The 15633-nt window shown below is 35.2% G+C and overlaps 2 protein-coding genes across 2 annotated transcripts; both read right to left on the reverse strand.

The window, feature by feature from the left end:
• Positions 1-4316: 4316 nt before the first annotated feature.
• Positions 4317-6623, reverse strand: LOC133877642 (receptor-like protein 2). The gene has a single exon (XM_062316031.1). It carries the CDS (start codon positions 6621-6623, stop codon positions 4317-4319), a length of 2307 nt encoding a protein of 768 aa, XP_062172015.1.
• A 4665-nt stretch (positions 6624-11288) lies between these two features.
• Positions 11289-13718, reverse strand: LOC133878459 (receptor-like protein 2). Its single transcript, XM_062317016.1, has one exon. It carries the CDS (start codon positions 13670-13672, stop codon positions 11414-11416), a length of 2259 nt encoding a protein of 752 aa, XP_062173000.1. The 5' UTR covers positions 13673-13718; the 3' UTR covers positions 11289-11413.
• Positions 13719-15633: the final 1915 nt, after the last annotated feature.

Consider the following 15633-nt stretch of genomic DNA (forward strand, 5'->3'; position numbering starts at 1 on the left):
TCCCTCTATGAAATGTACGTCCAAACCTGCTCCAAGTTGAAAGTTCCATGGTAATCGCTTAATTTGTCTATTTGCAGTGCATAGACTTATAATATAATATCAAAAAGTCTTATTTATCCTTGAGAAACTTTCTAATAGCATGAAAACTTGGGAAACTAGCTTGGGCAATAAGAGTATTTTCAGTTACAGCTTTTCAATAAATCTCCACCAATAAAACTTTTATTTGACTAGGGCTCTTGCATAAAGCCATATTCAAAGGTACCTTCATTCGAATTGTATCATGCCAGCTTTTCAACATGGAAATTACAAAGTGGAAAGAAGCAACCCCGGTCGTTACTCTATCAATTCGCGACTAATGGAATTTCAATTATATATATTAACTAACAAGCATTGAAAAGCATCTAAAAGGACTTACTTGTGTCATTCAATCCACATATTTATCGTGTTTGGACTTTAAACACATAGCAGTCGTTGTGGTCCTTATAACAGACGTGCCTCACATTATTAATTTATTATTGCTTCGGCCTCAAGAACCGTACCCAAATAAGGCTTCTCTTCGTTTCAAGCCGAGAAATGTAGTGTATTTAATGAGGTACATAATGTTATATTATTAAATATTTTTAAATGATGTAGTAATATATTCACTATCTTTATGACATTATGTATACAATTAAATTTATTAAAGGGTTAAATACCTAATTGTTCTTTGTGGTTTACAAATTTTATTTTTTGCCCTCTAAAATTTTCATTTTTACTATAGGAGGTACTTGTAATATGAAAAAAGATGGAAATGGTACATCCGTTCATTTTTCCGTCCAAAACTAACGTTCCACCATATCATCCTACACATGTCGGCGTATTTGTGCGACACATGTCCCTAGAGCTAGGGGTGGCTCCCAATGCCAGTTTTGGGGGTGGTTCGGCCACCCCCATGGCCCTTGGGGGCGGTTCGGCCACCCCCATGGGCCAAAACCTCATTATTATTTTTTTCACTTTAGCCCATGAGATGGTCGCACCACTTTTAGATGTTCGATACCTAGTAGAGAAGTTGAGACTTGTTGAATACGCTAAATGCAATCATACATCCCACAAAAAAATGATTTATCTTATTCTTTTTCAGTTTATTTATGTTTTGTATTGCTAAGGAACTAGCAATATGTAAGTTTGGAGAGGTGATAAATGCCAAATGTTGCACATTCAAGCTCCTTAATTCACATATGTTAATCTCCTAGTTTTGTTATAGTTTGATGTTTTGTATTATTTTTGTGTTTTTTTGTATTTTACAGGTTCTGAAAGAAAATCTATCAAATTCCAAGATTAGAACGAAGTTGGCAAACTCACTTTTGAAAAGATTCAACTTCAAATCAATTTTGAATTTAAGAAAAGAAAAGTCGGCAAAATCTGTTATTTTTTTTAAAGAATTCAGAATAAGCACGTCTCTGTATTTTAATCATAATTTTCTGCTAAAGTATTGGATTGCAATGAAATTAATAGAGTTGGAAATCTAATACAAAAAGAAACAAATATGTAAGAAGTGAAAAAAAAAAAAAAAAGTTTTGGTCCTTCGGGGTGGCCGAGCCACCCTTAGGCCAAATGGGGGTGGTTCGTCCGCCCTCAAAACTGGCTTTATGGGTGGCTGAGCCACCCCTAGAATTTTTTTATTTCATTTTTTGATTTTTTTAAAGTCCTTAAATATATATATAGTAGCTACGTCAGCGCTAACATGGCTATGAGAATAGGTGTCGCACAGGTATGTCGATATGTGTAGGATGACATGGCGGGACGTTAGTTTTGGATGGAAAAATGAATGGAAGTATCATTTCCGTCTTTTCCCATAACACAGGTACCTCCTATGATAAAAATAAAAATTCTGAAAAAAATAAAATAAAATTTTTAAATCACAAGAGTGTTTAAGGTATTTAACCCTTTATTAAATAAAATAAAATTTTCATATCTATTTCATTTTTGAAAATGAGATAATCCTATTCCCCATAACCCCATGTAAAATGCCACCACCATCATTTGAGATGCTATTAATTAATTAGCAACCAATAGTTAGTAGCTCATTGCCGATTAGGTAGTTAAGATAGGTTTATCCGTGGATTGGAGTGAATGGCCTAACTAGTAATCATGCTACTTCTTCGGAGAATTTTATTTTGAAAACTACTTCTTCAGAGAATTAATTGTGTGTGTGGGAGATAAAGGAATGATCACCATAACTAACCAGTGTACTTAGACATTTGGAAATCGTCTTGCTCTCATTATAGAGGGAATAATTTGAAATAAAAAAACCTCAGTTTTTTTTTTTTTTTTAATGTTCATAGATTCCTCTTCTTGTGGATTAATTCCTTCATTTACATTTTTATCATTTTGTTGGATTTTACAGTTATAATAGTTGTTAAGAATATACAAGATAAAGCAGCTAAAAGTTTTGAAAATGAAACCTTCGTTTGTTTTGATATAAAATATTTTTCGTATATTTTAGTGTTTAGTGCTACCAAAAATAACAGGCAAACCAAAAATATTTTTAATTTGACTAAAAAATCTTCTTTAATTTTGAAAAATAATTTACATTTTTAAATTTTGTAGATCATTTTTTGAGTTTGAGTTTCCCCATCTCAAACTCATGGACTACCGTCGGACCACCACTGAGCCACCTCATACTATCGTTAAACCAAGTTAGGACCACCACCAAATTATTTTTTGAGTTTGAGTTTTCTACAAAATTATTTACTTGAAAACATCTTTTCAACTTAAAATATTTTACGCAAACAAAGATCTAAAAGTTGGTGCAGAAAAATATAGAGAAACTCTCTTGATAATTTTGGTTCAATGCATGGAAACAAGTCCATAACATAAGAAATTTTCCTAATCTCTGTGGGTAAATTAAAAGGACAAATTTTTTTTATAAATCAGTTTGTAGAAAATTTCATACAACTTACATATAAGATTGACATGTGTTCCTTGACATGTAAGAAATATGTGTTTTTCACATTTTTTTTAATAGCATTAATAAAAAAAAAAATGTGTTTCTCACATATTTAAAAAATACATATCAATTTTGTATGTGAATTATATGAAATTTCTTATAAATTTCGAATTTCTGTCCAAATTAAAATACGTAGATAATTCTCTTGGATACCGAATTTTCGCACCTAAGATTATCCACAATTAAATCACATACCTTTTTATTGATTGATAGTGCAAAATCTTCAAAAATAATGGTAGGGCCCATCTTCACACTCTTAGCCTTAGGTTGTGGTTGAGAAGAAATTTGACCTGTTCGCTCCTTCTCGATCCGGTGAAAAGTTTTGATTTGTTTATAAGGGAGATATAACTATTGTCGAATGTGGTCGACTTGAATTATATTCATTTGGGAAATGTTAAATGTACAATTTCTTTTGTACAATTTGGCTACAATCCACATATATATATATATATATATATATAGGTCTCACCCCATTGTGAGTGAGGGTTGTGACTAAGTTGTGATGGAGTTGTACCCCAATCAACTTCCTATTCATTTATTTATATCGATTTAAGTTTTGGGATAAATTATGATTTAGTATGGTATTAAAGTAAAAGTTTTAAATTTGAACCGTATTTCTCATTCACCTTTATTTTTATTAAATATTTTAAACTTTTGTGACTACTAGTAATTAAACAAATGAAATATCTTTTTTCGAGTAGTGAAACGACAGGAAACAACACCAATAGATTAGTGTCGTTCAAGCTCAAGTGTCTTTAATTAGTGTTATTTGAACAAAAAACATTGCTAATTTAAAATCTCGTCCTTATGTTTAGCACCGTTTAACAAATGATATTATTTAAATGTCGTTAAATAAATAGGGCCGTTTTTAGACCATAAATGGCATTATTCAAGCACCGGAAAAATACCTCCTTTTTTTTTGTACTTTTTTTGTGGTAAGTGACAATCAATTAAGTGATTAAGGCAGTGGAAGGTGGGGATAACTCGTAAAAGTTCTAAAATCTACCAAAAAAATAACAGGAATCCAGTACTGGAAAATATAGCAAAACTCTCTTACTAAAATTTAATTCAATGGACCATAATAAAAACAAGTCCATAACATACCTTAGCAGAGGTGAGAAATGGCATCAGCAAGAGGTTAATTAAGTTCCCCTGCTCTCCTTCTGTAATCTTTATGTAATTATTTTTCTGATAGTAATCGCATCCATTCATTTTCCATAATTCACACGGTTCAAAAACCTCGATCAAGAGAAAGTTCCTGACTCAGAAATACTTCTCTGGACATCACTACAACCTTTTTCTTGGGGTGAAAGAAGATTATGTACACTCATAACCTTCTGTGCAATCCAGTCAAACACATTCCTAGTGTGACATAGAGCCTCTTTTTTACGTTGTCCAGGAACTGGAAATATGCAACTCTCCAATTGTAGCTAAAAAGTAAAGGACCCAAGACTCCCCAAAAGCCCGTAAAAAAGCCAAGAACCACACTGACAGGAAACCATGGCATTCCAAGCCAATCTTCATCATCCTGAACGTCCTCGTCAACGTTGTTGCTAACAATATTGGCACACCCATTTGGAAGTGGGGGGCCACAAAGTCCTGGGTTGCCTTCATATGCAGAGGCACCAAAGCTCAAAAGCTGAGTGCCTAATGGTATTGGTCCATGCAAATTATTGCTTGCAATGCTAAACTGAGACAAGAAATGTAGACTAGCTAATGATGTTGGTATTTCACCAGACAAGTGATTTACAGAGAGATCCAGTCTTTCCAAGCTTGAGAGACTAGATATTTGGTCTGAAATTTCGCCTGAGAAGTTGTTATGGCCAAGACTCAGAATATGAAGCAACTGCAGATGACCAATCTCAACTGGGATGTTGCCGCTAAGACTGTTGTTTCCGACCGATATTGTTGGTGGCATGTTGGTGAGAATATTGTACTGGCTATAGATACCATTTAAGTAGAGAAAGAGAGGTAACTCTAGATTATGATGGTCTATTAGAGCTCTATCTTGTTCTAATACCAATGCTGGCAATCCACAAAGTTCCTTTGGGAATTCACCTGAAATGAGATTATTAGACAATTCTAACAAGAAGAGTCTTGGAAGAGTCGACAACGAACTGGGAATTGAACCTGTGATGCGATTGTGACTTAGATCCAAGACTTGTAGCTTCTTAAGCTTAGTTAGCCATATAGGAAATTGACCGGTGAGTTGGCAATGAGAAAGACCCAAAAGTCGAAGATTTTCAAATCCATCCAAACCAATTATTCTATCATCAGCTGGCATTGCCTCTTGCCAAAAATTGTCTGCAAGGATTAATATGCTGAGATTCTTGCAACCCATCAAATTCTTGATTGCCCCTGTTATATTGGTTAGACCATTGCTACCAAGGGAAAGGAAAGATAAGAATTTCAATTGAATCACCTGAGGTAAGATTTGTCCCTTTAGTTGGTTTCGGGCAAGTCGAATTGCCCTTAGGGACTTGCATGAGTAAAGGCTTATTGGCAAGCTACCTGTGAAGCTATTTTTCCCCAAGTCAAGTATAGAAAGTTGACGAAAGCTGGAGAAATTAAAGGTGGAGATATTTCCTTCAAAGAAATTGAACCAAAGATTCAATTTTGTGAGATTAGTGCAATTCATCAAAGATGGGGGTAGAGAACCTGTTAAGAAGTTCATATGAAGGAGTAGATGCTTTAATTTGGAGAGCTTTCCGATATTCACAGGCAGTTTGCCGCTCAATTTGTTGCCAGATAACTCAAGGTTGGTGAGTTTAGTAAGGTTCAGGATGTCATTGCTAATGGATCCTGAAAGATTATTGAAAGGCAAGGAGATTTCTTCCAACCCTATTGCACTGTATATATCATGAGAGAGCAGTCCAGAAATAGAGTTAAAACCTGCTCGAAAAACCTTTAGTTTAGAACATCTTCCTAGTCCGTTAGGAATTTGGCCACTATAATCATTGTGAGAGAAATCGAGGAGCCTGACAAATGGAGAATTGATGCAAAAAGAGGAAGGAATAGGGCCCGTGAAACTATTGTTGCTGACATTGAGCTTGATCAAGTTCCATGCTCCCTGGAGGAATGAAGATTGCATTGTCCCACTGAAGTTATTGCTTGACATGTCAAGCATTTGAATGGAGGTTGGCCAACCAGTAAAAGAGCCACTAGATGAAAACATCAATGATATATCTCCACCCAAATAGTTGTAGCTCAAATCAAGGATCTTGAGTTGATTCAAGGATGAAAAGAATCTAGTAGGAAGAGCTTCTGAAAGTGAATTGTGGGAGAGATTGAGGTGAATGAGATGTGTGAGGTTTCCAAAAAAGGGGGATATACTCCCCTTGAGGTGCCTAGAGGGTAACCAAATACGGGTGACCTTATGGTTTTGATCACAAGAAATACCTTCCCAATAGCAACAATCAATGGAAGACCAATTCAATGGTGGAGAAGATGTATTGAAGGGTAAGGAGAAGAGGGATTTTTTGTCTATTTGGTTGCATGCATGATTCACAGAGAAAATTCCAAAGAAAAACAAGGTGAAGATAAAGAGGAGATGATGAGCCATCAAATGTTTCGTGGTTCTTGTTTGATCACCCATATCAGAAGAAGAAAGAGAGAAATTAAGCACACCTTCCATGTATAGCTCTCCGTAACTTTGCAGCTATGGTTTGGAAGCACATATATAACTTTCCCACTCGAAAGTCTTTTTATCTTTTCTTTTTTTGGAGTAAGGATCTTACACAAGCCATCAATGGTGTCTTCAGTCAATGGTAGCCAACTTATTGATGTCTTCAGTCAATAGTAGCCAACTTTTCAACATAGAGTTTTGTTTCTGCCATCGCTTGGAAAAGAAAAATGAGAAAGAAAATAAATAAATTGGATCAACTGAATTCATGTGACGATTAAAATTTTGTTTTAGTGCTTCTAACGGTATATATATTATATTATTATCATTTAAAATATTTAAAAAACATCTCAACATTTTTAGTGTGGGATACCATTTACACTATCGATCGGTTAGATCAATAAAATATAACATTGACCATTAATTCAACGTTCAAATCTAATAGCAATAAATTGGAAAGAAGCAACAATATTGTCTTTTTGCATTGTTTCCCCTACGCTTGGACCCGGCCTCCACCTTTGGCGACAAATTGAATTCAATATTTCCAGCTGCTTTGTCAATTATGTGATCGATGGGGTGGGCGTTGGTTCGGTAGGCGGTTAAGTCGGTTAAGTCAACTTTATCGGTAGAGTCGATAGGTGGTCGATGTCAGTTCGATTGCGGTTCGGTATGCAGTAGTCTGATAATTTGCCCACAAAACATTCGGTAGGCGGATAAGTTGGTTAACTCGGTTAAATTGGTTAAGTCAACTTTGTTAGTAGAATCGGTAGGCGGTCAATGTCAGTTCGGTTGCGGTTCGATAAGTAGTCAGTAGGCGGTAGTCGAATAATTTGCCCACCATTTATGTTGACTATTCTTTGTCAACACTACTAGAATTTGTGTATTTCTCAATATATTTTCCATTGAATCAGTACAAATAAATAGAAAATCTTACACCCTATTTTGGCCTATACAAGTATTAGGCCAAGTATCATTCCACAATCACAGCACAATCGTTTTTCTTCCATAACGGAAGATTATATTCTACGGCCATATACTTTCCCATTTTAGTTTATTACAGCTAGGGCTGGCAATTTTGACACGACCCGACAACCCGACACGAACACGACACGAAATTAGCGGGTTTGGGTATACCTTAAACGGGTTTGGGTCATAAACGGGTCTACCCGTTTATCTTGGTTTGGCGGGTCGGGTCGCGGGTCACCCGCAGACACGATTAACTTGTTCTCTTTTTTTTTTTTCTTATTTCTTTTTTGGGTTTTTTTAAAAAAAAAAAGAAAAAAAAAAAGGGAGAATGGCATAATGGGAAATTGTCAAATTGGGGGGAATGATTTGAAAAGTGAAAAGTTGAAAACAAAAGATTCAAAACTCAAAAGAATCAAAACAGTGAAAACACAAACAAATATATATATATATATATATATATATATATATTCTTAAATTCTTAAATTCTTAAATAATAACACAAGTTTCTTAAACTCTTAGCTTGTTAGTAAGTAGTAACTTAATATATATATATTCATAATCACTTACTAATTTTATGTTTATTTTATCTCTTTTTATGTAGAATTTTCTAGCATTTGATGGAGTCGATCCTGATGCACAAAATACTTAATTGAAACTTTATTTGGATGAACCCAAGTATTTGGAGAAGAACACGGCATTTGACATCCTTTTATTTTGAAAAGGAAATGAATTTCGTTATCCTGAAGTAGCTACCATGGCTCGTGATGTTTTAAGTATTCTTATTTCTACTATTGCTTCAGAATCCACTTTTAGTATTGGTGGACGTGTGATTGATCAATATTGGAGTTCACTCAAGCCTGATATTGTTGAGGCATTGGTTTGCACTAGAAATTGGTTATATGGAGAGCAATGTAATATAAGTTATTTGCATATTTAATTTCTTCATTTACTTGTATTTTTTCATCTTATTTTAATGAAATTAATTTCTTTTATCTTTTGATATATAACAAACTTCAATGAAGGTGGATAACGAAAAAGATGATGTTTTGACATTGGATAGTAGCAGTTCCTGTGAGATCCCCTATTCTTTCTTTTGTTCTTATGTTATTGTTTGTATTTTAGCATGTGAGGCAGAATGGTACAATCTGTTAGATCGATATTGAATTGTAGAAAGTAAATGATGTTAGTTGACATCTTAAACTTTTTTACTTCCCAATGTAATTATTCTGTTTTTTTCCTTTAATTATTGGAGTTGAATGACAAAGATGGGCATGTCAAACTAGCCTGCGTTGGACCCAATCTGATGGACAATGAGCATATGTAGGTCATTCAAGAAATCAAGACTCAAGAGTGGACAATTATGATGCAGTTTTTTGTATTTGTAAATTTGTAATGATGATGTAGTGTTTTTTTTTTTTTTTGGTTATTTGATTAGACAATTAAACATATTAAGTGATTTTGTGCTAGCCTACTAGGAGACTAGGAGTAGGAGTTTAGAGATGAATTGCTAAAATTATTATTATTTCATTTAAATACCAACAAAAAACCTCCCAAAATAATAATAATAATAATAATATAATATATATATATATATATATAAAATAAATAAATAAATAACACTTTTAAGCTAAATGGGTCAAACGGGTCGTGTCGGGTCGTGTTGACCCGATTCGACCCATTATGTTAAACGGGTCTCGCGGGTCGTGTCGGGTGACCCGTGAAATTATCGTGTCGTGTCGTGTCTGGAGCCCCGACCCGTTAACATAAACGGGTCGTGTCTGGGTCTAGGCTAAACGGGTCGCGGGTCTTAACGGGTCGTAAACGGGTCGTGTCGGGTGACCCGTTTTGCCAGCCCTAATTACAACTCACGCCAACATTCTTGAAGTCATCCCTGGTAAAGTCTTCTGATATATCCATAATCATTTTTGGACTTGAAACGTACCCACGGCTTTTGTTGCTGTCTTATACAGTAACCTCACGTTATTGCTTTAGCCTCTCAAAATAAACGTACCATAGATTCAATCTTGTGAGATAAGTGCAATTCATCAAAAATGGGGGCAGAGAACCTGGTATGGAGTTCATATGAATGCCTAGATGCTTTTAATTTTGAGACCTTTCCGATATTCACATGGAGTTTGCCACTCAATTTGTTGCCATATAACTCAAGGTTGGTGAGTTCGGTAAGGTTCACATTGTCATTGATAATGGATTCTAAAAGATTATTGAAAGGCAAGAAGATTTCTTCCAACCTTGTTGCACTGTATATATCATGAGAGAACATGCATTCTAGAGATAGAGTTAAAACTTACTCGAAAAACCTTTAGTTCAGAACATCTTTCAAATCCATTAGGAATTTAGCCACTATAATGATTATGAGCAAAATCAAAGAGCCTGACAAAAGGAGAATTTATGCAAAGAGAGGGAAGGAATATAGCCCGTACGTGAAACTATTATTGCTGCATTGAGCTTGATCAATTTCCATACTCGTTGGAGGAATGAAGATCGGATCATCCCATTGAATTGATTGCTAGACATGTCAAGTATTTGAATTGAGGCAAGCATACCATTAGATGAGCTATTAGATGAAAATAGTAATGATATATCTCCACCTAGATAATTGTAGCTCAAATCAAGGATTTTGAGTTGATTCAAGGATGAAAAGAATCTAGTAGGGAGAGCTCCTGATGAAAGGGAATTGTGGGAGAAATTGAGGTGAGTGAGCCGTGAGTTCTCCCAAAAAAAATCAGCTTCAAAACATTTTAACTTTTTTCACTTTTTATATCACATCAACAATTTTTCATTACTATTTTTCATCACTTTTTTTTTTTTATAGAAATTTTTTCTACTTTATATCACATCAATCACTTTTTACTATTACTAAAAAAAAAAAAAAAAAAAAAAAAAAAAAAAACCCCTCAAATATGGAGGGAAGGAGTTGCCAAACAAGGCGAATTATCCTTGGGACACTTTTCTAATGGCATGAAAACTTGGGGGATAAGAGTATTTTCAGCCACAGCTTTTCAATAAATCTCCACCAATAAAACTTTTATTTGACTAAGGCTCTTGCATAAAGCCATCGAAGGTACCTTCATTCGAATAGTATCATGCCAGGTTTTCAACACGGTTACGAAGTGGAAAGAAGCAACCTCCATTATTTGGACCCTCCGTCCGCCTCCGCTATCAATTCGCGACTATTAATGGAATTTAATGTGGCCGGCTGCTTTTTCAATTATATTGACTAACAAGCATTGAAAAGCATCTAAAGGACTTACTTGTGTCATTCACATGATACTTTTCAAAGGATGTTTCATTGTTGAAAGAGAGAGGCTAGACTTTTTTTTTTTTTTTTCCGTTGGTTCCCAAGTTGCTACGCTTTGGCGGCCACCACCATATGATATCTTATTAATTAGCAACCAATAGTTAGCATACCAGCCCTAATTTGGAATCTCGTCCCTATATTTAGCGTCATTTAGAAAACGATACCATTCAAACGGCGCTAAATGAATAGTATTATTGTTAGACCATAAACGATATATACTATTCAAGCGATGCTAATAGGTGTTTTTTTTTTTCCTGGTGGATAACTCCTAAAAGTTCTAAAATCCACAAGAAAAATAACTGGAATCCACTGGAAAATATAGCAAAACTCTCCTTCTGTAATCTTATGTAATTATTTTTCTGATAGTACTCGCATACATTCATTTTCCATAATTCACGTACAGTTCAAAAACCTCAAGAGAAAGTTCCTGACTCAGAAATACTTCTGGACATCACTACAACCTTATTCTCATTTTTTCCTTTTTCTTTTTCTTGGGGTGAAAGAAGATTATATACACTCATAACCTCCTTCTGTGCAATCCAGTCAAACACATCCCTAGTGTGACATAGAGCCTCTTTTTTACGTTGTCCAGGAACTGGAAATATGCAACTCTCCAATTGTAGCTAAAAAGTAAAGGACCCAAGACTCCCCAAAAGCCTGTAATAAAGCCAAGAACCACACTGACCGGAAACCATGGCATTCCAAGCCAATCTTCATCATCCTGAACGTGATCCTTGTCAACGTTGCTGCTAACAATATCGGCACACCCATTTGGAAGTGGGGGGCCACAAAGTCCTGGGTTGCCTTCATATGCAGAGGCACCAAAGCTCAAGAGCTGAGTGCCTAATGGTATTGGTCCATGCAAATTATTGCTTGCAACGCTAAACTGAGACAAGAAATGGAGACTAGCTAATGATGCTGGTATTTCACCAGACAAATGATTTGCAGAGAGATCCAGTCTTTCCAAGTTTGTGAGATTAGATATTTGGTCTGGAATTTCGCCTGAGAAGTTGTTATGGCCAAGACTCAGAATATGAAGCAACTGCAGACGACCGATCTCAACCGGGATGTTGCCGCTAAGACTGTTGTTTCCGACTGATATTGCTGGTGGCAAGTTGGTGAGAACATTGTACTGGCTATAGACACCACTTACGTAGAAAAAGAGAGGTAAATCTAGAGTAGGATGGTCTGCTAGAGTTCTGTTTTGTTCTGATATCAATGATGGCAATCCACAAAGTTCTTTTGGGAATTCACCCGAAATGAGATTATTAGACAAGTCTAATAAGAAGAGCCCTGGAAGAGTCGACAAAGAATTGGGAATTGAACCTGTGATGAGATTGTGACTTAGATCCAAGACTTGTAGCTTCTTTAGCTCAATTATCCACAGAGGCAATTGACCAGTGAGTTGGCAATGAGCAAGACTGAAAAATCGAAGATTTTCAAATATTCTATCAGAACCAACTATTATGTCATCAGTTGGCATTGCCTCATGCTTGAAATTTACTGCAAGGATTAATAGGCTGAGATTCTTGCAACCCATCAAATTCTTGATTGCCCCTGTTACATTGGTTAGACTGTTGTTAGCAAGCGAAAGGTGGGATAAGAGTTTCAGTTGAAGCACCTCAGGAAGAATTTGTCCCTCAAGCCTATTTTGGGGAAGTCGAATTGCTCTTAGGGACTTGCATGAGTAAAGGCTTAATGGCAAGGTACCAGTGAAGTCGTTGTTTCCCATGTCAAGTATAGTAAGAAAACCAAGATTGGAGAAATTAAGGGAGGAGATATCTCCTTGAAAGAAATTGTACCGTAAACTCAATTCTATGAGATTTGTGCAATTCATCAAAGATGGGGGCAAAGAACCAGTTAAAAAGTTTTTGTGAAGGAGTATGTGCTTTAGTTTGGAGAGCTTTCCAATACTCGCCGGGAGCTTGCTACTGAATCCATTGACATGTAACTCAAGGTTAGTGAGTTTGGTAAGGTTCATGATGTCATTGCTAATGGGTCCTGAAAGATTATTGAAAGGTAAGGAGATTTCTTCTAACCTTGTTGCACTGTACATATCATGAGGGAGTAGTCCAGAAAGAGAGTTAAAACCTGCTCGAAAAACCTTTAGTTCAGAACACTCCCCTAGTCCAGTAGGAATTTGGCCACCATGATGATTAAGAGAGAAATCAAGGAGCCTGACAAAGGGAGAATTGATGCATAGAGATGAAGGAATCGGGCCCGTGAAACTATTCTTGCTGACATTGAGCTTGATCAGGTTCCATGCTCGTGCGAGGAATGAAGGTTGAATCATCCCATTGAAGTTATTGCTTGACATGTCAAGTATTTGAATGGAGGTTGGCCAAGTACCATTAGATGAGCTATTAGATGCAAATTGTAATGATATATCTCCACCCAGATAGTTGTAGCTCAAGTCAAGGATCATGAGTTGATTCAAGGACGAAAAGAATCTGGTAGGGAGAGGACCTGAAAGAGAATTGTGAGAGAGATTGAGGTGAGAAAGATGTGTGAGGTTTCCGAGAGAGGGAGATATACTGCCTTTGAGGCCCTTAGAAGGTAGCCAAATATGCGTGACATGACCTGCAGGATCACAAGCAATACCTTCCCAATGGCAACAATCAATGGACGAAGACCAATTCAATGGAAGAGAAGACTCATTGAAGGCAAAGGACAAGAGAGAGTTTTGGTCTATTTGGTTGCATGCATGATTTGCAGCGAAAATGCAAAAGAGAAACAGGGTGAAGAGGAGATCACGATGAGCCATCAAATATTTCATGCTTCTTGTTTGATATATAACTCATACCAGAAAAAGAAAGAGAGAAATAAAGTACACCTTGTATAGTTCTCTGACTCTCTGCTGGAAGCGCATATATATATATATATATATATATTTAACTTTCCCAAGCGAATGTTTAAAAAAATATATATATATATATTCAAATTAATAAAATAATGAATTTTTCATTAATGATTCAAAAAGTCAAAGTCTTCTTTCCTTACGATGGGAGCCTCCACCATTTGCGACAAATCGAATCCAATAATTCTGGCTGCTTTGTCAATTATCTTGACTAATTAAGCATTGAAATGCATCTAAAGGATGTTCATTGTTCAAAGTGACTTGTACGTTGTCCTATATAAATACTTGGAAGTCCTTAAACAGATGAATGGATAATCTATACAAATCACCCAAGAAAGAGAGAGGAAGAAAAAAAATCCGCCATACCGCATAATACCAAAAGGAAAGTTCAAGAAAAAATATAAAAAACAAAAAGAAGAAATTGAATCAGTAGATAACAACCTTGACTTACATATAAAATAGATTAATGTTGAAAGATTCAAGTTTTGATTTAGTCAATTTAGTTCATATATTTTTGTATTTTATTTAATATTAATGTAGTCTCTCCATCCGTATATACGTCCTCATCAATGTTTCATTTCACATTGAAAACAAAATTTTCAGTTATTTTTCGTTGAAAATAACTCAAAAGTTTTACTATGAAATGATTATATTTATTTCATTTGAAACAAGATAAGATCTTAATCCCGGCCCTTTGGAACCCCATGTAAAATGTTACCGCCGGCTGCCATTTGATATCTTATAATTAGCAACCAATTGTAATTATAATTAGTAGCTCATTACCGATTAGGTATGCTAGGTTTATGCGTGGGTTGGAGCAAATGGGCCTAACTAATTAACTAAGCTAAATGACATTGAGCAAATTGGCCGTCGGATTTAGCTTAAGGTGCTGTAAAAAAAAAAAAAGCAGATTTAATTTTAATTTTTTTTATATGAAAAAGAAATAATAAAATTACATTTGGACGATTGAAACAACTACAACACATATTGTAATTTTTTTTATCCCACCTAATTAGCCAAATTCATAGCGGTTTGGAGGAGATAATGACCATTGTAAGATGATGGAGGCGGTCACTTTTTGCAAGAAATTAGTCCCGAAATATAAATATGATCTTCTAATTAATCAACTCTAAAGTAATCATCATCAACATAATTACTAACCAGTGTATGATGATTGCTTGTTCGAATGACAAATCTTTTGTTTGAGCTAATTAAAACTATGAAAGATCACCTGTTGTCGATCATACTCTTAGGCTCGTTTGGATGATCGACTTTCTGTTGGGCCTCTTTTTTGTTTTTTCTATTCTAATCTCGTAAATCACTCATGAATAATATTTATTTCAAAAATTTAAGCTAATAAAAAAAAAACAGTAAAATTAATTATTTAATTAATATTCTAAGAGTCGAGACTCCAACTATTTATCTCCCCGGTCCCAATACTATGGTATATGGTGCAGGAAAACCAAGCAAAGAGTATGAATTTTGAAGATTTTTTCAACTATAATTAGCAAAGTTGAGAACTTGTGTAATCTTAATTATGTGATGACCGAAAGAAATTAAACATAATCATAAAAGAAAAGGAAAATTACATTTTATACTGGTCATTTCAGAAGTAACTCTCAAAACTATCAACTCATAAACTCTAATTTCCAAATTATCAAAATGTTTTAAAAAGATCAATTTTATTAAAATATGCCTATAATAACTCTGCACGTAATAAGCACATAACTGTAAGTTGATTTTCTTCTTCTTCTTTTTTAATTATGCTTTCCTTTTCTTGCTTTCTGTGGAGTGTGGAGCAAATGCCTTGAAAAACCCTTGTAAAAATTCTGGCTTCTCGACCCATGGCCGGCCGCCCAGCCAAATCCCCAACCTTATGC

This window comes from Alnus glutinosa, chromosome 9 (assembly GCF_958979055.1).
Source record: "Alnus glutinosa chromosome 9, dhAlnGlut1.1, whole genome shotgun sequence".
Lineage (NCBI taxonomy): Eukaryota > Viridiplantae > Streptophyta > Magnoliopsida > Fagales > Betulaceae > Alnus > Alnus glutinosa.